We start from the raw sequence: 27,063 nt of genomic DNA on the forward strand, positions 1-27,063 counted from the left end.
TGGTCAGTGGTGCTGCTGAGTCACCTGTTCATGTTGACTTCCTAGCTGTTCCATCATGATGAATGTGGGTATTGAAGATTCCAACTCTTACTGTTGAACTGCCCTTTCCCCTTCATTCCTGAGAGTTTTACTTCACATGTTCTGGAGCTGTTGCTGGGTGTACGTGTTTATAGCAAAGTATCTTCCTGACTCATCCAGAAATGCTTTTCTAGTTTTACTTTTTTTTGAACTCCATTCTGTCTCCCGTTGCTACCGCTGATCCAGCTGTCTATGGTTCCTGGGGGCACAACACATATTCTTCCATCCTTCTACTGTCCAAATGTGTTTTTGATTCTAAACTGTCTCTCCCACACACTGCATTCAATGGGTCTGTGGTGGTTTTTCTTCTTCGTGTTGGTTTTGTTTGTGTTGGGGATGGAGCCCAGGACTCCCGTGCTGAGTCCTGGATTCTCTTTATATTCCATTCACATGTGATGTGATCATGGTACAGGGGGATTTCTTTCTGCCTTTTTACCTGTTCTCCTTTGTCATTTATGTTGTTGTTGTTCCTTTATTCCCCCTCAACTACTTCCTTCCACATTAAGTAAATTTTGATGTACTATTTTAATTTCCACAGCTATCTTTCACTATGTATGTTTATTTATCTTGCAGGGTTGGCCATATGCATTTTACCTTGTCATAATGCTATTTATATTTATACTTCATGCTAGAAGGACAGAAATGTCATTCCTGTATGACTCCATTACTTTTCCTCTTTTAATGGTGTTACTATTAAAAAAAACTATACATAAGAATTGTACAAACCTACAAAAATATGCTGTTATAATTATATACCTTATAAACTTTTGTCTTTTCCAGAAGCCAAGGGAAGAGTGTGGAGCAAGTGCATACTTAGAGCTGTTTTATTCTAACCCTCTTAACCATTTCTGGTTCTTACCCACCCATCTGTGTGTGCTTCTGGGAACTGTGTTACATTTCCATAAGCTACATGCCCAACAACACGCCACACACATGTTTTATGCCATTAATTTTGAATCAGTTAAAACAAGAAAGATGGTTTATTCTAAGTAAAATAACACAAATGAAAACATTTAGGGCATTAGCAGTGCCTTTTACATGGCTTAGTTAGTTTTCCTGGTGCTCCTGTGTTTGGATGTGGATTCAGGTTACTGTCTGGGGTCACTTCCTTTCAGCCTGAAGGATGTCCCTCAGTACTTCCTGTAAAGAAGGTCTGTCAGTGTCAGAGGCTGGACTTGAACTGTCCCCAAGTCAACGTGTAAAGGCTTGGGCCCTTCTGTGGCACTCTCGGAAGCTGTGAAGCCTTCATGAGGTGTACCCTAGTGGGAGGTCTTTAGGTCATTGGACACATGGCCTCCAAGGGGATTGTGGGACCTGCTCTCCCCCACCTCTCACTTCCCAGCCACAAATGAGCAGCTTAGCTCCATCACGTGCTTCTCCCATGTTGTGCTGCCTCACTACAGGTTTAGAGCAGTGGGGACAACCAGTCATTGTCTGGAACCTCCAAGACTGTAAGCCAAAATGAGTGTTTCTTGGGGGGTGTACTGGGGATGGAACCCAGGGTGCTTAACCCCTAAGTCATATCTCCAACCCATTTATTTATTTATTTATTTATCTATTTATTTAATTTTGAGACAGGGTCTTGCTAAGTTACTGATGCTGGTTTAAACTTGTACTCTTCCTGCCTCAGCCTCCTGAGTTGCTGGGATTATAGATATGTCCCATCACACCTGACTTTAAACCTTTTTTCTTTTCAAGTTAATTATCTTGGGTATTTGATAGTGACACAAGGCTGATGAGTACAGATAGCAACAGTTTCTTTCAGTGTTTGATGGAAATTTTTTATTTCACCTTTGTTTTTCAAAATTACCTTTGCTAGATGTAGGATTCTAGGATTTCATTCCCCATCCCCAGAAATTATAACACATCCCACTCCCTCTGGCTTTATTTGACTTTGCCAAGAAGTCTGTTTTTAATCTTATCAGGGCTCCCTTGTAGGAAAAAAGTCATTCTTCTTATGATGCTTCTAAGCATCAAAAAGCATCTTGAGAAAGAATTAAATGGCATAGAATAGCTATCTTGGAGATTCCGAAAGCAAACTGATTGACAAACATTACCAGACAGTATTAAGTGGCCATCAGTGGCTTGTGGTCATGGATTCTGAGCAAAACCAATAGACCTTTTTATCTGATTCTCCTTCACCACACAACAACTTAGGCATTACTTTAGTTTTTTAGGAATTACTTTAGTTTTTAAGGCAAGCAAGAATAAAGTGTGTTTAAAAGCTAATGGGAGTACACTATTAAAGACAGGGACTTTGAAGATATTGGAGGAAAAAAGAGACAACAGATGGAAAAGAATGGAAGTAGTCAGCTGCCCCACACCCAGCACAGCACCTCTTTTTGAGAGCAAGAGGGATGGAGTGGACACATGGACCCTTATCTAAGTGGGAAAGGCCAGAATTTGAGTCTTGGCTTGAGAACAGACCAAAAGTATATGCACCTCTTAAATTCTCAACTCATTCAGCTGTCCCAGGGACAACGCCTCCAACAGCAGACACCTGGAACTTGACACAATCCACGTAGGAGGTTGTATTTCAATATAAATCATTCACCCAACCCTCATCTGCCACTGAGGGTGGAGTCTCCAGTACAGTCTCCAAGAAGAGAAGCTCGGCAGCACTCCTCAAAACTCCCACAGGCACTGTACCACTGGACCCAGTACTCCAGTTCTGGAACTGTCCTAAGAAAGTAATCAGAGAGGTGCCCAGTGACTCAGATGCAAAGGGATGTAGTCTAGCATAATTCCCAATGAGCAAAAATTGGAAGTCATTGGAATGTCAGTAGAGAAATGGTTAAATTAAATTCCAGGATACTTGTAGATTAAAACTTTCTCTTGCCATTAAAATAACTCCTTAAATTAAAGGCAACTTAGGAAAGTGTATATAACTTGAAAACTGCCTGTCACTGCCTGACTTCTGTGCACACAGTCTGATTAATGCCCTGGTACTAACTAGCACTGTAGTATGTATCCAGTCTCATGCTTGCCTACTGGCCTGCATTCTTCAGGGTGTCACCTGAGCACCTGATGTACCCACTACATCCATCCATCACTGGTGCAGCCACCAACACCTGCAGGCCCCTCAATGCCACCTGTTGTCTGGATTGATCCATTTGCCTCTGGAATTGTGAGTGAGAGTCTTTGCTGCTATATAACGTGGAATTTCAGGTGGTAAACTTGTTTATGTAAATTTGTTTACATGAGTTCTAATTCTTTAGAAGCTTTCAGTTGGAAACATGTTATTATTGTTTTTAATCAAACCAGTCAACCTGCCAGTTTCTCACTCTTGCAGGGGCTAGAAAATTACTTTGTGTCTTATTAAATGTTCACTATGTACTAGACACATGCTAGACAGAAGGGGTATGAAGATTGCACCTCAATATGAGGATCTTGTCACATAAACTTAGTTTATGTCCAACTCACCTTGCGCAATGGATAGCACATTGGATTTATAATTCAAAGGTTCCAGGTTTGGTCCTGGTGGAGTCGCCAATTGAAGTGGCACCCCCTTTCTCCACAGAAAAGTCTTAACTGGACTTCTCCAGAAATCTTCACCATGGCTGATTTTAGGATTGTCAGAAAAAGAGTCTCTGCAAAAGAGTTCAATATAGATAAACTTCCTATTTTTGCGCTGCCCTGTTTACTTGGCCACTGGCCAGGAAGAAATCAGCACTCCAGGTGCTGGACACCCCCTTACTAGTTTTTCACAAACATATCCAGTATAGTAGTTTGTAGAAATGTGCAAACATGGCCTCTGGCCTTGAGCTGGGCTTCACAGAGATGTCTACATTTTTAAGATAAGTTACCAACTAGGCTCCATGGTAACAACTGGCAGGGGGAGGAAAGAAAGGAGAGAAGAAGCTCTCTCTTTCTCAGGTGTTGTCCTTGAAGAATTAACTTGCCCAGAACAGTGAAAGAAAAAGCTGCTTTATGTGAACTTCTGCAGACTGTGAGCTTCTGAGCCCCTCCCCTTACATGCTGGGTATAAAACTCTGAAACTCCCTGAACTCGGGGTTCAGGGGATTGATTGATTACAGCAAAAGCTGTGCCCTCTGAACCTGGCTGCAGCCAAATAAAACTGTTTCCTGCTGTCTTCGGTGTCTTGCCTCATCTGTCCCTACAACAACCTCTCCCCCATCACCCAGGTTTCTTTTAGCTTCATGGGGCTCTCTAGACCCTTTGCTCCTCCTCTTTCTCATCACTCCCCCAAACACCCCTGCGTCTTCTGGTGAATCTTCCTGAGGCTCTGGATTGGACCTGTACTGCTTTGCTCCTGCACACAGTCATTGGAACTGCTGGAAAAACACTCCTGTAATATTTGTGATTCTTGGAACATCAACAGAGCTGTGTTTTCAGTGTCACTGCACAATCCCCTGACCATTTCCCCAGTGGCCACATGCAGTGCTGGACATTACCCTCAAGTTACCAGAACCTAGGAAAGAGCAGCCAGTAACTGTAGGCACAGAAGTACCCCAAATGCTGTGGTAGCAGAATATACATGCACAGTGGGGGACTTGAGGGATTCAGGGATCTTTCTCTTACTTCAGTGAGATATTCACAGCTCTCTGAAGTACTTAAGGAACACCACAGAGGTATGTCCAATCAGCCTTTGCCCATCTGGGCTTCACTGCAGTGTGGTTTACTGACAAATTGCCCTGTGAATCTACTTGTAGGTCATAAGCTTCTTTCAAAGAACTTTCTGTCAGGGGACTCAGAGGTAAAGACTCCTGGAGTTAAAGGCCCAGTTTCCTAGAAAGCCAGGGGTGAAATATCAAGAACTAACACTTCTCCCACTGACTCCTAGGTGTGTGGTCCTATCCCTGTGTTCTCATGCTCCCCAAAATATTTCACTGAATCTAGAATCTGTGACAAGTCTGCTCTGTGATCATGGAGTCTTGACAAATATTGAAACAGAGACTCTCAGAATGAAATTCCCAGCTGGGATGGTGGAAATGGAGATTGGAAGGAGCTGGGAACTGATAATGCTGTGTATATGTTCAAATATACCACAATGAGCTGCGATTTATGCATACCCATAATGCAACAGTTAAAAACAAACAAAAGTATACAAAAGGAAGACCCAGAGAGAGGGGAAGAGGATGGAGAGGGAAGAGAGAAGGGAAAGAGGAACTGCTGGGGACTGAAATGGAGCACATTATGTTACATGCATTTATGTATGGTGGAAATGAACCCCACTACGCACAACTTTAATGCACTAATGAAAGCATTAAAATTCAATGAGAAGTGGTACAAAGGCCACAAGGCCCCCAAGTGACTTGCAGAACAAAATGGTGATGTCAGGACTCAACCCCCCACCCTCCCATTCTGAAGTGCTGCTTTTACACATGGAACAGGGCTCTGTGATTGGGGATCTGTGATTGAAGCAGCTTGGGGACCAGTGTCAGCATCCTGGCTGGTGCCACCTACACAACAGGGACAGCATCTGAAGTATCAGCCACTCTCAGTCCCTGGCACACCCCACCACCCACATGCAGTCCCCACCTGGACTCTTCTGGGAAAGCTAACCTTGGCTGTGGCCTCTGGTTAGATTGCCCCTCTCTTGCTGTGTCCCTATGGAGGCCACCTGTCCACTGCAGTCAGAATGTGACTCACAATTCTACCATTACAAGCCTGGAGGACATCACAGCCTGAGAGTGCATGCAGGGATGGTGTATGAGAGGAGGTATACAGGGACAAGGGGGCACTGTGCCTGGACACAGGATAAGTGATCCTTTCTTCATGGTGTTCTTTACCTCCTTGGGGAAAGAAACAATAAAACAAATGCACAGACAAATTAATTACTAATTGCCATGCAGTCTACAAAATGAAAACACGAGGCTCTCAGAACAGAACATAATGAAGGCTTTGGCTTAAGAGGTTGGGAGTTTGCAGTGGCTTGATCCTGGAGCAGTGAGTAGAACAATCACTGTAGTATACAAAGACCCAGAGACAGGGGAGGGCAAGGGAGGCTAGAGAAACTGAGCAGGCTCTGGGCTGGACACAGGCGTCAGGAGGGAGCAGGGGGTGAGCTGAGACTGGAGAGGCTCACAGGGGCCCAGACACAGGAAAACCTGAAGGCCTTTCAAATACCTCACTCTCCACCCTCCTTGTGGATCACCATCTCTGATGACTGTCAGGGCAGGGAATAATGCGACCTGACTTGTATTCCACAGGTGAAGAAGTTGTGGAAGGAGATGAGGACAGAGATGGTAGGGAGGGTATTGTGGGTGTTCCCAAATATACAAAAGATATGATCCAAACCTACACTCAACTCTTTGAAAACACAAAATAGACAATGCCTTAGAATTGTCCAAAATAAAGAGAAGATACAAGTAACAAATATCAAAAAAGCACAAATAACGAATAGGAGAGAAGGTACCAATAGCCAGTAAGAGAGAAGGCACATATAACTAATAGGAGAGAAAACACAAATAACCAATAGGAGAGAAGGTACAACTAACCAATAGGAGAGAAGGTACCATTAACCAACATGAGAAATAAAGGCAGACAATACCACAGATCCTACAGATCTTAAGAGTATCACAGGAGCATATTTTGAATGACTGTATGCAAATAAATTGTAATTTATCCTAAAACTGACAAATTCCTATAATAATTGAATCTGTAATTGAAAACCTTCCACAAAGAAAATGCTAGACCCAGGCAGATCTCTGGAGAATTATTTCAACATTTAAAAGAAAATAACACTAATCTTACAAACAACAACAAAAAGTATTGTAGTGAACTGAAAAAGAGGGAGCACTTCCCGGTACTGTTCTGCAAGGCCAGCCTAGTTTTGTTTCCAAAACCTGTCAGGCACCACAAGAAAGAAAAACAATAAGCCACTCTTTTTGATGAACAGAGATATTAAAATCCTTAAAACTATCAAGCTAGTGCAGCAACATGTAAAAAGAAGAATATACCATCAGCAAGTTGGGTTTATTCAGGGATGCAAGGTTATTATATATTTTAAAATTAATTAAGGTACCATACACATTAACATAATAAGATAGTCCACCAGCTCACCTCTAGAAATGTGGACACAGTAAAATCCATAAGATTAACCTCCATTCATGATTTTTAAAGTTCTTAACCATCTAGAAAAAAAAAACAGTACTTCTTAAGTCATATATGAGATATTTATAGAAAATTTACAACAAGCAGTATATCTAATCAATGAACTAGGAACACTTTTCCTCTGAGCTAGAGAACAAACCTATGCCTTCCATTGGCCTTTTACAGTGTCCTGACAAGAAAAATTAAAAAAAGAAATGAAGAAATAAAACTATCATAGACATGATTGCACATGAAGAAAATTCAAAGAATATTCAAATAAACTATTAAAATTAGTAATTTTAGAGATGCTGCTGGCCACTATATTTTAAGTGTATTTTTATTTAAAATGTAATTCAAGGGGTAGAGATGGGGTTGAGCAGATGGCTAAAGATCTGGCTAAGAGAGCAGAGGTCATGGAGGTGCCCTTGGAGGTAGCCAGGGGTGTCAGGAGATGGGTTACTTACTGGGAAAGTAAGAGAAGCTAGTGCATTGAGAGGCAGGTCTCTCACTGTTGGTGAGGGGAGTTGCAGATTTGGGAAAGGGGGAAGGCCAGAATAAATCTTGTGGTTGGGTTGAAATTAGAGGCATCAGTGTGAATTTGTGGTTTTTAATAGACAGAAGTCGTTAGATATACAATAGTTATGAAGTAGGTACACACACACACACACACACACACACATTTAAAGAGGAATTAAAAGAAATTCCACACAATTTCTTCCAGACATTAAGAGAGGTAACACATCCTAACTCATTTTATGAGACCAAGATTACCAGGAGACCAAAACCAGATAAAAGCAATATAAAAAGAGAAAAGAAAACTATGGATCAATAACCCCCTGAACACAGACTCAAAATCTCAGCAAAATACAAGTAAACTGAGTCCACTATATGTATAAATAATTATACATCATGACCAAGTGGGGTTTGTTCTAAGAATGCAAAGCTGGTTCAGCATCTGGAATTCAACCAATATATTCCACCAAATTAACAGATTAAAAAGAAAACCAACTTCGGAAAGAAAGATAAAATACCAGCTCCAACTGTGGTCCCACTTGGTTCCATTGGAGGAGAGAAACCTGGCCCTCGCTGGGTCCATGCAGTCTGGCCCTTTCCCGGGCTAGCATGTTGTGCATATTGCATCTTTATATACTATAAACACAACAAAGCATTGTTTGGGGCATTACCCTATAATACCCTATAATGTATTTTAAAGAAACTAGGAGACACAATGAGCAAGTGTAAATTTGAACATTTCTATTGCAGTTGCTTTCATGACATCTTGGAGAACACAGAAAATTCTATATGCAGATAGACTATCTCCTGATTACTTATGAAATTTCCTACTTTGTTTTCTTTGGTATGAGTTCAGATCACTGTCTGAGGCCACCTACTCTCAGTCCAAAGAGCTTCCTTTGGTATTTATTAAAAGAGAGGTCACAACAATCAATGTTATCAGTTTTTGTTTTCCTGGAAAATATCTTTATTTGCTCTTCATGTTAGAAATATGGAAGTATTTTTGTGGAGTCAAGGGTTTTTTCTGTCAACACTTTGATCGTGTCTTCCGTGGGTAATGGGAAGTCAGATGTCAATCTCACTGGGTTTCACTTGTGTGTGATGAATTGTTTTCCCTGACAAGTTCCAAGATTTTCTTACCTTTGACTTCCAACACCTTGACTCCAATGTGTCTGGATGTAGATATTTGTTTGCATTTATCCTACTTGGAGTTTATTCCATTTTCTGGATATGTAGGCTAATATTTTTTCAACCAATTTGGGATATTTTCAGTCTTAAGTCTTTATTTGCATGTTTAAGTAGCACCTTTGTTCACATTTCTCTGTGAGGAAGAGCTGCCAGGGAACATTCTGATGAAGTGCTCAGGAAACAGAGTTGGATACTTTGGAGCCCAGCAGAAGTGCTGTTCTCAAAGCCCTTGTGACTCTGGGGCCACTTGTGCACTCCCCGGGGTGCCAGGCTCATTAACTGTGACAAGTGTGTCTCGGGCTCCTGAGGTCAGCAGGGAGAAAATTGCTTGGCCCAGGAGCTCTCCATGCCTTCTCAGAAAACTATGTGAACTCCTGTCCCCTCTCACTCTGAGCACTCCCTGTCATGCCAGGGTCCCCAAATGCGGAAAATCCAGGTGAATTCAGCATTCATAAGTGAGACTTTTTTCATGCTTTTAAATTTTTTCCTTTTACCACCCTCCATCCCTTTATGTGCATTCATTTCCTTGTGAAGATGGTAAGCAAGTGTATCAACATTCTTAGGAGGCTGGAGACTTCTCGTGTTTTGTACTGCACTCTGACAACACTGGATGAACCAGACCTTGAAGGACTCTCACAACTGTGAATTCCTCTCAGTATAAAGTGGAGGACAAACTATGACCTCTGAATGTACTGTTTTCTCCTCTAACCAAAAAACTCGCTCTTCTTTTTAAAAAGTCTCTTCATTCTCTGATCCTAGTGTAGGTGCACGAGGTTCCTGTGTTTTGTTGGTAAGTTTTGTTTTACGGAATCCCCTTGTAACCTTAGCAACATGTATTTATATTTTGTCTCAAAATTACACAACTCTGTAATTTTAACAATTACACAACTTTTCTGTGAAGATAACTGTTTTCATGTGCATATAATGAGTCAACCATGTGATGTGTCTATATCAAAACAGAAAATAATGTTCTCGTGCTGTCCATGAGCGGACAGCATTTCCCTTCACCTATGTATTATAATGGGCTCCATTAATGACAGCTAGAAAATGCAAAAAGAAAATAAGGCCGGTTGAAAGTAATTATGAAACCATACCTAGAATCAAGGAAATTTTTCATTACTGGAAAACTGCACCTACAGTTAACTGTTGTGATTGCATCTTAAACTGAACATTGCAGAAACCATTCTAAGTACCAGGACTTGAGGACTTTGGCAAAGAAGCCATAGATGAATGCACGTGAGAATTGGGGGTGCAGAACCTGCCAAAGAACACAGGGTGACTGCAGTGGTACTCACATTATGAATGTTTAACATTCAAAGGGAAGAAATGTGCAAGCTTCCCAGACCAACTCCTGTAGGACAAGGGACTCCAAAATTAACCTCTCTTTCCTGTCTCAAGCCCTCATTTTCCTGTCCCAAGCCCTCATTTTCCTGTCCCAAGCCCTCCCTTCCTGCCCTAAGCACAATAAAAATTCCAATTGGGCTGAGCCCTTCGTGATTCCCCAGACCCGCTCTTGCTCTGTTGGACTAGATGGTCTTGCCTGGGAGTGAATCTCAATAAAGCCTCGTTCAGCAGCCTTTTAATCTGCCTCCTTTTGGTTACCCGTGCCTGACCTTACAACTTCCAATTGCAGCAACATGGGAGGAAGAAATTTGTGGCACAGGAGCTCAAGCAGTCATGTGTCCCTTGTGAAGCAGGAGTGGCCATCTGTGGGTGTCAGGGTGGAACACATGCATCCCCTTCCCCGGTGTGTGGCACTGTGTGATGAGAGGTAATTGAAGTCAGCCTGAGAGGTTTATCAGATAAATTCTTGCCAATGTTGTCCTGTATGTTTTTTTCTCTTTTTCTTGTTATTTGCAGGCTGAGCATATCTATGCCCTTGAAAGACATTCAGATTTTCTTCAGGCTTAATAACAATATATTGAGTTTCCTGAGAATTTCTGTGAAACACCATTTCCTTCAAATAAAGAAATATTCTGTGGGAAAGGTTACAGGATCTGACTGTGGATGTTTCTTCACTCTCTGGATTGTCTGGGTTTATATACCTGAAGAACAGCAGGTATTTGCAATTCAAATCCATGCATTTTAGTAGCATATGTTGATTGCTTCAATGAAGAGACTGGGGACTCTCACTTATTTACTAATAGTTTTGAAATAATTCACACACATATGTATGACACTGACATTTTACTTTCTGCTGTAGGAAATATTTTCACCTGTAGGTAAAAATTTCCTAATTTAATCCTAAATCAGCCTGAATATTTTGTGATCCCAACCTAATAGGAGCAGGTACCAGGTTCATAGTGCTTGAGGGGAGTCCAAGGCCACAGGATTCATCAGTGTCACGACAGAAGAACTTGGTTCATCTAATGTGACTCTGTCTCACTGCACGTCTGCTCCCTGACTGCAGGAGTGGATCCTGTGTAAAGGGGCTTACTCCAGATGCTTCCTGATACATTCTTAAGTACTAAGCCACATCAAAAGCAACTGACACCCAGCTTTTCAACCAGTGCAGATCCTATGCTCCCCCAGAGTGTATGATATAACCAGGTGTTTGATTTAGAGTCCCAGTTCACATTGAGGAAGACTGCTCTCTGACAAGTTAGACCTCTGTGAGCAAGCAACAGAAGACTGCCAAGCTGGAGGAAGGACCAGCCCTTAGAATTAGCCCTGACATTTCACCTCTAGGCACACACAGCAAGCTGGCATAGAAAAAGGAGGCACAGCAGACAAAGTCTTAAAGAATATTTAGGAGTGAGTAGGAACAGAGCAGAGAATGGCATTTGACTATACTACAACACTCGGTTCTCTGTGTTATTGAGGTTTTAGTGTATGATAGGAGTTAAGTGAACCAAGACTGCAGCCTAGGACATCCCATGAGTGGACAGCATTTCCCTTCACATATGTATTATAATGGGCTCCATTAATGATGGCTAGAGAATGCAAAAAGAAAATAAGACCAATTGTAAATAATTATAAAACTGTACCTAGTATCAAGCAAATTTATGAAACCTGGCACTAAAGATTATAAAATTAGAAAAATTAAATAAATGTGGTCAACATTGTTTGCACTCTTAAGAAACAGCAGTTCTGATTAAAATAACTTATGGTATCTCTCAATTATGAATAATTTTCACAGATCAAGTGAATGATTATATTATCTGGAGCCCAGCCAGGGACCCTGCCTGGACCCTAGCTGGCAGGATTCAATTATCCATCTGCATAAGAAAATGTTACAAAAATGAATTTTGTGCACTTTGACAAAGCTGGGGAGAAGCAGCTATGTCGTTTCTCCTTGGTCCCATAGAAGCATAACTTAATAGAACCAAAGCCAGGAGTTCCTGGTACAGACATTTAGTTTGGCTGGGCTGGCCAGACATCATGGCAGTCTCAGTTTCCTGGCTGCCCTCAGGGGCCATAGTTAGTTTTTTAGTTTTTGGCTCTCATCATGAGGACGTTAGCAGATACAGAGAAACAATTGTCAGAAATTGCTTTTAATTTTATCTGGGTACAGTGGTGCATGCCTGTAATCCCCAAAACTCGGGAGGCTGAGGCAGGAGGAAGGCAAGTTCAAGACCAGCCTAGCAACTTAGTGAATCCTTGTCTCAAAATAAGAACTAAAATGGGCTGGGGATGCAGCCTAGTGGTAAAGTGTCCCTGTTGAATCCCCAGTACCAAAAAATAAAAAATAAAATTAAAGGGACTCTGTTTCAATTGCATATAGCTAAAAATGTAATAGACCACTTGGCTGTCATGTTTTACTTGATAGCTGCAGTCACTATCTAACTATTGTCCTGTGTGATGGGTGAGAACACAGAGGGAACTGAGACCACTCACAGCACCCTTTCCCCACTAACTGATGGTTTGCTGCTGACACTTGGTTACTGGTGGAAGAGGGGCTTTACAGCTCCTCACTTCCTGGGTTGACTGCAGACAAAAGAGCCAACAGGTGTGGAGATCCTTCAGCTCAGCTTTGCACAGGGTGATTTCACAATGGTGTCAATACTGTTTAGTGGTGTGCTTCAGTGCCAATGACTCGGGGGTTTGGAGTGTTTAGAGGATTCATGAATTAGTTTGGTCAAATTAACTCTGTTCAGAAAAATTATCTGTCATGCATTCAGCCTTAAAACACATGGAAGGCCATTCTTTACTTTCATAAGAGATTTCTTTGTTTTTCTTCATCAAAACCTGAAATTACTAGAGACACACTCAGTTTTTCCTAATCAAGAAATACTTAAAATATTAAAATTTCCAAAAGTGCATGTGATTTATAGCTCAATATGTATTTCCCTGTGTATTTACTCTGAATCATTCTTGATAGCACTAATTGCTAATTCTCATGCTTCTCAATCCTAATATCAATTCCTCATTATCCTGAAATTAACATTAACATTTCTGTCTTAAAAATAAACAAAGAAAAATGAGCAATAGTCTCCTATAGTAGATGATCCTTTTGCATCTGAATTTGCAAGAGTGGTTCACATTCCCCCATTCACTCATCCCACACAATTTGCCCACAACGTGAGTGAATTTACACTAAGTGTATTCTCAAGATATAGCCTGTGACTCCTGTGACCCTCGAGATGTAGAACATGACTCTTGTGACCCTTGAGATGTAGACCATGACTCCTGGACTGAGTGGGAGATTACTACCCATGTGGCTGAATGGCAGACAGACAACTCATAGGCAGATAAAGACGATTTGAAGATGACGGTTATGCTGACCATGACTGAGGGGCATTTAACAACGGTCCCAGTTGATCTGCACTAATGTGTGCACACTCATGTGTACACACACACACACACACACACACACACACACACACACACACACAGAGGGAGCAACAATCATGGTACACTCAGTTGCCGCAGAGCATGAGTTACAACTTTATGTACTGTTCCACAAGTATTATTGTTATACAGTAGTATCTACTGATATCTTGTCCAATATAGTTAGTGAATTTATGGCTTAATAATGATCAAATTTACTAAAAATCAGTATAGATTAACATTCTGATACAGATTAGTTGTTGCTTATCAGTTCTGAATTATTAAGAAAGCCATTTTAGACTGTTTCTTCCATCTCTTAGAAGTCTGATGCTTGACCACTAACCCGAATGTTCTGGTTTAATCCCCTGGGAAATGCCACCCTTCTACCTGGAAGACGTTGGGCTACTCCAGCCACCGCAGCCTCAATGGCAGGGGACAACGCGTCCTTCGCGGACTTCACCCTCGGGGGGCTGTTCGGCACCGAGGAGACTGGGGGTCTCCTCTTCGCGGTCGTCTGTGTCGTCTTCTTCACGGCTCTAACGGCCAATGGGGTCATGGTCTTTCTAATCCGTGCCGACGCGCGCCTGCACACACCCATGTACTTCCTGCTCAGCCACCTGTCGCTCATCGACATGCTGTACATCTCCACCATCGTGCCCAAGATGCTGGTGGACTACCTGCGGGGCCAGAGGACCATCTCCTTTGCGGGCTGCACGGCGCAGCACTTCCTCTACCTGACGCTGGTGGGCGCCGAGTTCTTCCTGCTGGGCCTCATGGCCTACGACCGCTACGTGGCCATCTGCAGCCCGCTGCGCTACCCGGTGCTCATGAGCCGCCGCGTCTGCTGGCTGATCATCATGGGCTCCTGGCTGGGGGGCTCGCTGGACGGCTTCCTGCTCACGCCCATCACCATGAGCTTCCCCTTCTGCGGCTCCCGGGACATCGACCACTTCTTCTGCGAGGCGCCCGCGGTGCTGAGGCTGGCTTGCGCGGACACAGCGCTCTATGAGACGGTGATGTACGCGTGCTGCGTGCTGATGCTGCTGACGCCGTCCTCGGTGGTGGTCGCCTCCTACGCGCGGATCCTGGCCGCTGTCCACCGCATGAGCTCGGCCGAGGGGAGGAGGAAGGCCTTCGCTACCTGCTCTTCCCACATGATCGTGGTGACCTTGTTCTATGGGGCCGCCATGTACACCTACATGGTGCCGCAGGCTTACCACCAGCCAGCGCAGGACAAAGTCTTCTCCGTCTTCTACACCATCCTCACGCCCATGCTGAACCCGCTCATCTACAGCCTGAGGAACAAGGACGTGGCCGGCGCTCTGCAGAGGGCCCTGCGGAGACTCCGGGGCTCTCAAAGAGTGTCCCGAGAGGCCTTCTGACAGCCGGCTCTGGTGTTGGGGATGGCAATGGGAACCCTGGCTTGGTGGCCGTGCTCCCCCTGCAGGAATGAACTGGAGGGAAGGGTTCAGCTGTGCAGGAGGAAAGCAGCTAACTTGAAAGTGTGTCCCCTGTACTTTCCTCTCTCAGCTCTTTTTCTGTTCTTACACCTCCTTTTTGCCCTACTCGGTTCACATGTATGCAAAATAAATACCCAGTGGTTTCCAGAAACAAAAGTTGGAAAATTTCCCCTGGGTTTTACCTTCTGGAGGATATTAAACCACTCGGAATTGTCAATGGCATGGGCAGTAGTGAGGAGTGCACTGCCTGTAATCCCAGCAACTACGAAGGCTGAGGCTGGAGGATGGAAAGTTCCAGGCCAGTCTCAGCAACTTAGGGAGCCCCTAAACAGCTTAGTGAGACCCTGTCTCAAAATGAAATAAATAAAAAATGGCTAGGGAGTGGCTCAGTGGTTAACTGGCCCTGGCTTTAATCCCTGGTACTAAATAAATAAAGGGAATACAGGAGGGAAGATGGTTCTTTGAGATCTACGACAATTGAGTGTAAGTCTAGCTCACTGTTGAAAGAGAAGAGGAACATCATCTTCTGAGAATCTTCCGGGCTCATTCATAGGTGGTAAGAAGAACCACTGGACAGTTTCCTCCAGTGGTCATTGTCTGCACCACAATCACTAGGTGCTCATTATTTCCAGTAAAAATTCAGCATTTAATTTTTGTTTGCAGAACATGAATGAAAATGATTTATCTGATAAGTTACAGCTGATGTATGAATGCAAAAGGCACTTCCCAGAGGGTCCATGAGCATACCTTGGGAGGGGTCTCAAAACATTGGAGAAATATGCAAGCTTGGGCTGGGGAGATGGCAAATCACATTTCAAGTGCATTAAGTGATTGCCAGTTAACCTGCCCAGGTGATAGAGGTCAGCTAAGTTCCTCTCCATCCCCCACTGATGCTGCAATTGAGGACAGAAGGCCTGTGGCAGGGGCTGGGAAATGGCTCAGTGGTGGGGTGCTCACCTATCATACCCTGGGTTCCATTTCAGCACCCCCCGAAAAACATGTGGCAGGCCATGAGAAGTGCATCATGTGCCTATACAAGGAGTTCACTCTTGGGGCAAAGGGGTGACTTTGCTCAATTTGCAGTGTCCAGGTGGAAGTGTCGTCATAGAAACTTAACCAAGGGCATAGCTAGAAGCACACTGGTCAGGCTCTCTGTGAAAGGTAACGACTCACATGCTTGTCAGTTCATCATCCTCTAAGCACTGCATGAGAAGGAAGCGCTTATTGATACCTTTGGTTACTGGAGAAATGCTAAGGGGAGTATAGAGAGCAAGGTTTATTTCAAGGACAGAAACAGACTTTTCCCTGGAGGGAGAAGGGGAACATAGCTGGTATCCAAAGAAGTGGGAATGTCCTGCCCCTTTATTCATCTTAAATTTTCTCTGCCTCATGCCTTCCTTCCTCCTTATCTCTCACCATCCTGCATCCATGACCAGTGGCCAGGGTGAGCCAAATGGTGAGAGCCAGATGGGCAAGAGGAGGGCCAAATGGTGGAGTGATTCAGGCATTAAGGTAAGAGCCAACTCTTAGCATTCCTGGGACAGATTACCTCGGCAACAGGTTGGAGCAGGAGCAGGGGGAAGGGTCTTGGAAAGAGGAGGGGGAAAGGGAAATATTTGATTTTCTTTCCAACTAGCCCCAACCTTCCTGATTGAACACAATTATTTATTATCTATATTGACTGCCTTTTTCCCCCCAGCTTCATGATTATGAGTTCTCATTTGCAGGCAGGTGCAGTACAGTGTGTGTCAAGCAAGGAAGGGACTTCTCGGGGGTATGTGTGTCTGGGAGGACACACACCTTGCTGCCTTTAAAGGACCTTGAATGATAGAACCATGTGTGCAGATGTAGCTCCCTGAGTCAGGCATTTATTCACATTCTTTATGGCTGTGAGCAAGACAAAGCACCTGCACTCAGGAAATGTTGTTGTAGTAAAGACTATGAAAAGAGAGCAACCCAAACAGGAAAGCAAGGGGAGTAACTTAGTACCCAAGCCAGTTTGTGTGTGGGAGTGTCCAGGAAAGCAGGGAGCTGAAACTCCCAATCTCAGTTTATGTTCTGACAAAAGAAAATTTAAAGACAGACATCAAAAGTCATGCAGGAGAACTTTATTATAGGTGACAGTAAAACAAAAGTGAAGCTTGAGCCGAGAGCACTCTCAAGGGAGAGAGTGGGCTGTCTCCAATCAGAGAATGACAGAGAAGACAACGCTGTCCCCAATTTCACTACTGTTGATGTTCACTAGGAGAGCTGGGGGCCCTCTTATGTACTCTCTGACAGTCCAGTGTTCAACTCTTCCTTCATGTTGGGAGATGGAGTTATGGATCTTACTTGGTCCTCTCTGGAACTATCATAGTGGCCATTCTTTTTAGGGAGGTTTCATCTACAAGTCAATCCCATGTTAATGTGGGCACTGGGGTCAATAGCTGGTCAGAAGTCATCTTAATGTACCTGCGCTACTAATGGAAACTTCAATCCCAGAAAATTGAAGACACTTATGGCCATAATTCCTAGCTTCACATCAACCTCAGTGGACCCTGTCAATAATTAGTCCCATTAATCCTTTTCTCTTGCCATGTTTTATGAATAGCTCTCTTGCTTTTGTTTGCTTTCTATAGATTAACTGCCACCATTTGATATCTTAAGATAGTTTAAAGAAGGACACTGAGGTAAGTTAAAGAACACTTTGTGACCTTACCATGCATCTCACTGCCCACTGCTAGCTCCTACCTAGCAGTAGCCATGAAGAGAGTTGAACATATCTGTGCCCTGAACCCAGCATGGCCATCCTTGAGTGGATTCCTAATAGACACCTGTGCATGATGTTCACCAAAGGATGTACAATAGCCCGCCAAATATGGAAGCCGCCCAGAACCCAGGAAGAGTGTTAGGTCCTTAGGGCAAAGTAACTCCATTTTGAAAATCAGCACCTGTTCACAAAGGCATGACCTTCTTGTTAGGCCTGCCCGCAAAGAGTTCCTAACCATCAAAACCACAATAAAGATGCCAAGTAACAATTAACAATCACAGAACCAGAGAGGTTATTTTTTATTACTCCATTATACATGAATATATACTTAGGAAGTTTGTTCTAGCAGACTGTTGTGCCTTGCAAAGGGCAGTCTGGGAGATATCCTCTGTCAATAAACCTTTGCTTGACTCAGAGATGTGTCTCTCATAGATATTTGCACCTGCTACCATAGCAACACGTGGGACATGTTTATATAATATGCAGAAATGTTCTAATACTGCCTATAATCACAGGGATTAATCTCATGAACGCTGGGTGAACTTCAGCCATAGACAGTACAACTGTGTCAAAGAGAGCTAACAAAATTGGCCACATTTTAGGAGGGTCAGCAGCTGGACAGCACATAGGCAGGCATCTGGTAGGAACTGTTAATTTCTGTTCCTTAATGGGAAAGCTGATTTCACACCCAGAGTTCAGTTTCAGAAAAGTGACCAAGTTCAAACTTTTTATATGTTTAATACTTTTTGTATTACATTATACTTCCCACAATGGGGCAGTGGGAGCTACGTGATTAGGCCAGTATCCTTCCCAGCACTTTCCTCTCCTGGCACCCTTCCACCTGATCCCTTTCCTCTACTGAATGCCTTTTGATTTTCATGAGATCTTTACCCCCACTTTCTATTTCTCTTTCCTCTCTAGCTGCTGCACATGAAAGTAACCACACCACTCTTGACCTTCTATTTTTGGCTTATTTGTCTTAACATAATGCTCTCAAGTTCCATCCATTTTTCTGCAAATGGCACAACTGCATGCTTTTTCAATGGCTGACTAGAACCTTTGTGTATATAGAGCAAATTTTCTTGAGCCTTACAGCCACTGACAAACACCTAGGCAGGTTCTATATTTTAATTATTGTGAATTGTGCTGCTAAAACGTGGGTATGCATGTCTCACTAGAGCATGCCAACTTTAATTATCCTCTCTAGGATAATGCTAAGAAGTGGCATATTTTGGTCATGTGGTGACACCCTTCCTAGTCTTGTGAGGCACCTCCATGCTGGTTTTTATATTGCTTAAGGGTGTCTTGCATTTTCAAGGCATTTGGTTCTCCAGCCCTCGTGGGCCATTCAGGTCCAGCATTCTGGCAGACACTGCTGGAGCAGATGCAGGGCATCTTCCTGTTTGCTGCCCCTTAGCCTATATGAGTTGCCGAAGTCTGGCTTGGCACAAATCAGGAGCCACTTGTCAAAAGGAAACTAACTTTATTTTTAGAACTACAAACGCCAAACAAAACAGCTCCAGGGAAAAACCCTCAGAGCCCAACTGCCACCACCGGCTTCCACAAGCCTCTCTCCCCAACACCAGCCTTTTCCTCCCACAATCCTCCTCCTCTTGAGGCCGATTGGCTGGGTTGCGTGGGCAGAGCCAAAGAAGTCACCCAATGAGCAGCTCCGTGGAGGAGCCAATCAGCTAGATGTTGCTGGGGCAGCTGTGAGCCAATCATCAGCTGGCAGTCTGAAGGGCAGGGAAACAGCCCAATGAACATCACCGCAGAGGAGCCAATCAGCTAGATGTTGCTGGGGCAGTCTGAAGCTTGCTGGCAGCTGGAAGTTTGCTGGGGCCCCTTTGGCTGTGGCTCTCAACATCTCCCCCTCTCTGTTTAAACAACAAGCATGTGGCTTATGGACCGTGCCTGCCTTAGGTTGTCCAATACATATGGTCCTTACCCGTCTTCGGATGAGCTGACCTCAGGGCGTCAGCCTCCTGTCTTAGGTTGGTACCATTGTAATTGGATCTTACCCGTCATTGACTACCGGTCCAGTACAGCCACACCTGTGGAGAGGTCTCAGCGGGGGGGGGGGGTGAGGTTCTTTGCCTCACCTCTGTTGACCCCCAAATTTTAGCTGAATGATCATGACAAGCAGAAGGGAGGAAGATATACCAAGTCAATTGACGGCTCCTTTTGGGAAAATTGTACCACCGATGATATCATCAGCAAAAATATCCCAACACTACACAAGTCGCTGCACCAACAGATAGTTCACAATGCATACAAGTGACACATAGTTCTGTAAGCAGTTCAGTGTAAGTTCTGTAAGCAGTTCAGTGATGGCTATTGCAGAAACTGTAGATTAGTTTTATCTTTGTCTTCACCGGCACAGGGATGAAGATAGGAATTCTGGCAATAATGACTAAAGAAAAAATTAGGTAACATTCCAGAAGACACTAAAAGAAAACAATTTTCTTAACAATTTATATTATCTTCATCGGCACTGGGATGAAGATAGAAATTCTGGCAATAATGGCTAAAGAAAAAATTAGGTAACATTCCAGAAGACACTAAAAGAAAACAATTTTCTTAACAATTTATATTATCTTCATCGGCACTGGGATGAAGATAGAAATTCTGGCAATAATGGCTAAAGAAAAAATTAGGTAACATTCCAGAAGGCACTAAAAGAAAACAATTTTCTTAAAAGAAAACAATTTTCTTAACAATTTACATTATAGTGAAGAGAATTATTAAATATAATGAAAACGAAAGGTGAGAGTAAACAAACAGAACCTCCTTTTTTGTTTACATATTAAAACAATTCTTAACAGTTATTTACCCAATTTAAATTAAACCATTTAAATCACGTGAATAAAAAAAAAATATTTGGATCCATCTTTTCATGAGCGCTCATCATATATGATATATAGAAATACGTACATTGGACATACGTACATTCAAACATATAACACAAAACACAAGTGTGCACACATAATATAATACATACAACACATAACACAATAGTAAAGGCCTTATAACTTTTTACAGGTAAAATCTCTATTGCAATGTTTAAAAACTCTATAGTCAAAAAAAAAATAGAACTGATCAGCAAAACATTAACCTAGGTCTGTATGAGCTCAAAAAAATAAAATAGAACTTCATGATATGGGAAAGGGCAATAATAAAATAGATATTGAAAAAAGCATCCTGGTTCTGTCGCAGATGTAAGGATAGCCAAATTGGAGTTTTGGATATCAGCTATTATGGATTTGAGCTAAATCATCTTCTTTTTGGTCTGTAGAAATCGCTTTAGTTAATCTCTCTGGAATCCAAATCGGCTGCTGTTCTCCCTGTGGAAACACAAAAACAGACCCCCGACTCCAGACAATCACTGGGTCAGGATTTTAGTTAATCTCTCCGGAATCCAAATCAGCTGCTGTTCTCCCTGTGGAAACACACAAACAGGCCCCCGACTCCAGACAATCACTGGGTCAGAACCTTGGTTAATCTCTCTGGAATCCAAATCGGCTGCTGTTCTTCCTGTGGAAACACACAAACAGACCCCCGATTCCAGACAATTACTGGGTCAGGACCTTTCCATTGTCCTGTTAGAATATCTTTCCAAAGTACCTTGGGCTTATGTACATTTTTTGGACACATATGCCTTTCTGCAGCACTAAGTCCTGATGAATCCAAATTTAAAAAGTTTAGAGTAAAAAGGGTTATTTTAAGTTTATCTTTGGGGAATATATACCCCTTCCCAATTCCATCTTTTTGCTTTAATAAGTACATTTTAATAGTTTGATGAGCTCTTTCAACTATGCCTTGACCCTGTGGATTGTATGGGATTCCTGTTATATGAGTAATGCCAAATGATGAGCAAAATTGTTTAAAAGAAGTAGACGTATAACCAGGGGCATTATCTGTTTTTAACTGTTTTGGAATGCCCACAGTGGCAAAATTTTGTAAGCAATGAGCTATAACATCTTTAGTTTTTTCACCGGCATGAAGGGAGCCCATCAAAAATCCAGAAGAAGTATCAACTGTAACATGCAAATATTTTAATTTTCCAAATTCTGGCAAGTGTGTGACGTCCATCTGCCAAATATGGTTAGGCATCAATCCTCTAGGATTGACTCCAAGATTAACTTGTGGTAAAAAGGTCACACAATTTTGACATTGTTTTATTATTTGTCTAGCTTGTTCCTTAGTTATTTTAAAACGCTTTTGTAAAGTATTAGCATTGACATGGAATCTTTCATGAAAATTTATAGCTTCTTCTAGTACAGAGAAAATATGTATGTCACGTGTAGTTTTATCTGCTAAATCATTGCCCAAACTAAGAGCTCCAGGCAATCCTGTATGTGCCCTGATATGTCCTATAAAGAATGGATCTTTTCTGTCCCAGATTAAACTTTGTATAGTGGAAAACAAAGAGAAAACAGTAGAAGAAGGGGAAATTCTACCAGCATCTTCAAGGGATACTATAGCATTAACTATATACTGGCTATCAGAAAATAAATTAAATACAGAATCTTTAAACATCACAAAAGTTTGTAATACTGCATTAAGCTCTACCTTTTGAGCCGATTGTTTGGGTACTAAAAATGTAAAAGTTTGATCAGGTGTAACTATTGCTGCTGTACCATTATTTGACCCATCAGTGAATATATTTGGAGCATTCATGATAGGTGTTTTTCTTGTCATTTTTGGAAAAATTACAGGATGCAATGACCAAAAAGACAATAAAGGATTAGATGGTAAGTGGTTATCAAATGAAACATTAGATTTGCACATTATTATTGCCCAAGTATTTAACTCATTAGCTAATTCATCAATTTGATTCATAGTATATGGAGTAATAATTTTATGGGGAGAAATTCCAAACACTGCCTTTGCTGTTTTTATTCCTTTGAGTATTAATTGTCCTACAGCCTCAGGATACCTAGTAAGAATAGTGTTAGGAGAATAAGATAAATGTATCCATAATAATGGACCTTCTTGCCAAAATACTCCTGTAGGAATATTTTTTGTTGGTAGTACAATAAATAATAAAGGCAAACTTATATCAATTCTATCCAAATGCATATTTTCCATATATGTTTCAATGATTTTTAATGCCTTTCTTGCTTCAGGCGTTAACATTCGGGGTGAATTTGGATCTGATGGACCTTTTAGGATATCAAATAAAGGTCCCAATTCTCCTGTTGGAATACCTAGATAAGGCCTTATCCAATTTATGTCTCCTAATAACTTTTGAAAGTCATTAAGTGATTTGAGTTGATCAACTCGTATTTGAATTTTTGGTGGACGGACCATGGTTGAGGATAATAGAACTCCTAAATAATTAATTGGAAAATTTAATTGTACTTTATCTATTGCTATCTCTAGATTATAATTTTTTAATAAGTTTGTAAGTGTGGCATAACATTCTAGCAATGTGTTTTTAGCTTTGTGTGCCAATAACACATCATCCATATAGTGAAATATTTGTAGTTCAGGATTTTGATTTCTAAGTGGCTGGATTACTTTGTTAACATAAATTTGACACATAGTTGGGCTGTTAGCCATCCCTTGAGGGAGTACTTTCCATTCATATCTCTGATCAGGACCTTCATGATTTAGTGCAGGGATAGTAAATGCAAAACGTGGACTATCCTCAGGATGAATTGGAATTGAAAAAAAACAATCTTTAATATCTATAACTAAAACATACCAAGTTTTTGGCAAAGCAGACAATTGAGGAATCCCCGATTGAGCAGGTCCCATAATGACCATTTCATTGTTAATGGCTCTTAAATCTTGCAGTAGTCTCCATTTACCAGATTTCTTTTTGATGACAAAAATGGGAGTATTATAGGGAGATACAGAAGGTTGTATATGTCCTTCCGATAATTGTTGTTTGACCAGATCATGGGCTACTTGTGTCTTTTCTTTAGTCAAGGGCCACTGAGGAACCCATACTGGTCTTTCTGATTTCCATGTAATTTTTATTGTCTCAGTGGCCCTTTGTGAAAATCCAACCCATGTCTGTCTGTTCTTTGATCTATTTGTATTGGTGCTGCTATACATTGTTCTTGTCTTTCTAATCTTTTTCCTTTCCTAAAACCTTGTCTAGCCATAATAGTGGGTGCATTTTGATTGATATTATTTGTTAATGTCAAACCTAATTGATCTAAGACATCTCGTCCCCATAAATTTACGGGAAGATGATCCAATACATATGGCTGTATAGTTCCTTCACATCCTTCAGGATCCTTCCAATCTAATAGCATTGCACTTCTATCGGGATTAGTCGCCACTCCTAGGCCTCGAAGCGATTGAGTGGCTTGTTGTAATGGCCAATGTTTTGGCCATTCTTGACGAGAGATGATGCTAAGATCTGCACCTGTATCCAGTAGCCCATTAAATTCATGTCCTTGAATATTTAGTTTTAGCATGGGGCGAGAATCTAAATTTAAAGAAAGCATAGCCCAATCTACACCTGTGGAGCCTAATCCCTTGGAACCTCTTTCTACAACATGACTGGAAAATTTATCATGTAGGCTTGGTATTATTAGTAACTGTGCTATTCTATCTCCTGGTGAAATTACTGATATACCCTTTGGAGAACTGGCTATAATTTTTATTTCACCTTCATAATTGGAATCAATTACCCCAGGACTTATCAAAAGTCCTTTTAGAGTAGAAGAGCTGCGTCCCAATAATAAGCCTACTGTTCCTTTGGGAAGAGGTCCTTTTACCCCTGTGGGAATGATTTGAACTCCCATCTCTGGAGTTAGTACTGATTTGGTGGAGGCGCAGATGTCCAACCCTGCGCTCCCTCTGGTTTGTCTGATGAGGGATCTGATGTGCTGGGCACTACCCTGATGGGGTTGCTGGGGTTGCTGGGTTCCTCCAGTGCTCCGTATATTTGTGGTTTGGGGCCCCGGAGCATTGGGGCCCCCTGTCCATTTTTTGGCAACGGAGCCCGATGCCTTTGTCCACGATATTGTGGATAAACACCTTGTCCTTGTTCGTTTTTTGATAATGGAGTACCCTCTATGGTGGTTTGAGGACGGTATTCATTAGCCCAATATAATGGAGTACCCTCTATGGTGGTTTGAGAACGGCATTCATTAGCCCAATGTCTCCCTCTACGGCATCGTGGGCAAATACCCGGTATTCTACTTGTTTGATACCTAGTTTTGTTAAACCCTCCTCCTATGGGGCAATTCCTTTTAAATTGTCCTGTTTGTTGACAATTGTAACATGTTCTTGGCCTGGCATCTAAAGCCTGTTTTACTGCAGCTGCCACAATTTGCCCTTGTTCATTAATGTCTCTGGCATCTAAAGCCTGTTTTACTGCAGCTGCCACAATTTGCCCTTGTTCATTAATGTCTCTGGCATCTAAAGCCTGTTTTACTGCAGCTGCCACAATTTGCCCTTGTTCATTAATGTCTCTGGCATCTAAAGCTTGTTTTACTGCAGCTGCCACAATTTGCCCTTGTTCATTAATGTCTCTACATAATTTAATATATGTGTTTAAATCTTCATGTTTCCATGGTCTAATGATATCTCTACACCAACGATTCGCTTGGTCATAAGCCAGTTGTTTTATAAATGGCATTGCTTGTTCTGTATTCCCAAAAACTCTGGTAGCTGTTTGAATAAGCCTATCTACAAATTCAGCATAAGGTTCATTAGCTCCTTGTATTATCTTAGATAATTGACCTTGTAAACCTCCAGGTTCTTGTAAAGTCTTCCATGCCCTAACTGCATCTACAGCAATTTGTAAATATACACCAGGATCATATGCAAGTTGTTGCTGCCGATCCTCATAAGGTCCCTTTCCTAACAACATATCTAGATTTCTCTGAGGATAACCAGCTGCTGTATTTCGACTAGCCGTCTCCTTGCAAAATTCCTCATTGGCAACCTTCCATAACAGGTATTGTCCTCCATTTAGCACAGCTTTACACAAACTAGCCCAATCTGCTGGCGTCATGCTTAAGTTGGTAATGGATTCGACCAAGCTTACAGTGAAGGGTGCTTGAGGACCATAGGTTGTTACAGCCTCTTTTAGCTCCTTCACTGATTTGAAATTTAAACCCTGGTAAGTTCGCTGCCCTCCTACCTCAAATACAGGGCATACTTGAGATCCTGTCTCAGGATCCAAACTATCAACTGCGGGGGTTGGGAGTCTCTTAGCATATGGAGGTGGTGCTGTTGATTGGACACTTATGCCCTCTGGTGATAGAGTGCTGTTAGTAGCAGTCTCCTGTAGAGGTGGCGCTGTTGGTTGAACACTTACGCCCTCTGGTGATAGAATGCTGTTAGTAGCAGTCTCCTGTAGAGGCGGTGCTGTTGGTTGGACACTTACGCTCTCTAATAAAAGGGTCTTATTAGCAGTCTCCTGTTTTAACTTTTCCCCTGATAGATTTTTCTGCTCTAAACTTTCTTCCTCTGTCTCACTATCTCGAAAGACCTTCTCTTTTACTTGAATCTTTTCCTCTTTCTGACTAGCTCGAGCTTTTACTTGAATCTTTTCCTCTGTCTGACTAACTTGAGAGACTTCCTCTTCTACTTGAATCAATATGTCTTCTTCTTCCTCTACCTCTGTCTGAACTGAAGGCTTTGGACTAAGCAAATCAGATATGTACGTCCACAATGTCAATGTGCCAACTGGCAGAGTCCCTGGGCTGTTCTTTTCTATTCTTTTTAAATCTTCACCATGATGGTTCCATTGTGATATATCTAACAATTCCTCCTTAAAAAGCCATGGGCTATATTCTTGTATTATATCAACGTATGCCCTGACTGCTCTTGATTTTACTGGGAAGCTTCCTTCCTTTAACAATTTACTTAACACTCTTTCGGTTTGTTTTTTACTAATTGCTGATCCCGTATTTCTACTATAATACAACCCAGCAAGATAACAGCAAATAAAACCGAGACAGAATCCAATAAAAAGGGAACCACACAAAATCATTATAACAGCCTTTCTATCCTCCTGACATATGTATCCGTCCTTTCTCCCTATCTGTTCCTCAAACGCAAATAGTTTTTCCTCAGATGTGAGTGGTTTTTCTTCCCTCTTACTCATCTCCAGGGACAGGAAAGTTAAAACAAAAACGAAGCAAAACAAAAGAGGAGACTTAGAATGGCTCCCCATCCTCTCGCCCTGCCCTCAGGGGCGAGCAGTTTACTTACCCTCAGTTGCTCCCCGTGCGAGCCACCAAATGCCGAAGTCTGGCTTGGCACAAATCAGGAGCC

General features: G+C 42.1%; 1 protein-coding gene across 1 annotated transcript; it reads left to right on the top strand.

Annotated features, from left to right (window-relative positions):
- The first annotated feature begins 13,975 nt into the window (after positions 1-13,975).
- LOC144366694 (olfactory receptor 2T1-like) lies at positions 13,976-15,221 on the top strand. The gene has a single exon (XM_078021354.1). It carries the CDS (start codon positions 14,031-14,033, stop codon positions 14,985-14,987), a length of 957 nt encoding a protein of 318 aa, XP_077877480.1. The 5' UTR covers positions 13,976-14,030; the 3' UTR covers positions 14,988-15,221.
- Positions 15,222-27,063: the final 11,842 nt, after the last annotated feature.

This window comes from Ictidomys tridecemlineatus, chromosome 1, assembly GCF_052094955.1.
Source record: "Ictidomys tridecemlineatus isolate mIctTri1 chromosome 1, mIctTri1.hap1, whole genome shotgun sequence".
NCBI classification, from domain to species: Eukaryota; Metazoa; Chordata; class Mammalia; order Rodentia; family Sciuridae; genus Ictidomys; species Ictidomys tridecemlineatus.

Excerpts from the sequence above, each read along its gene's own strand:
- LOC144366694 (XM_078021354.1), top strand. The coding sequence starts at position 14,031 with ATGGCAGGGGACAACGCGTCCTTCGCGGACTTCACCCTCGGGGGGCTG.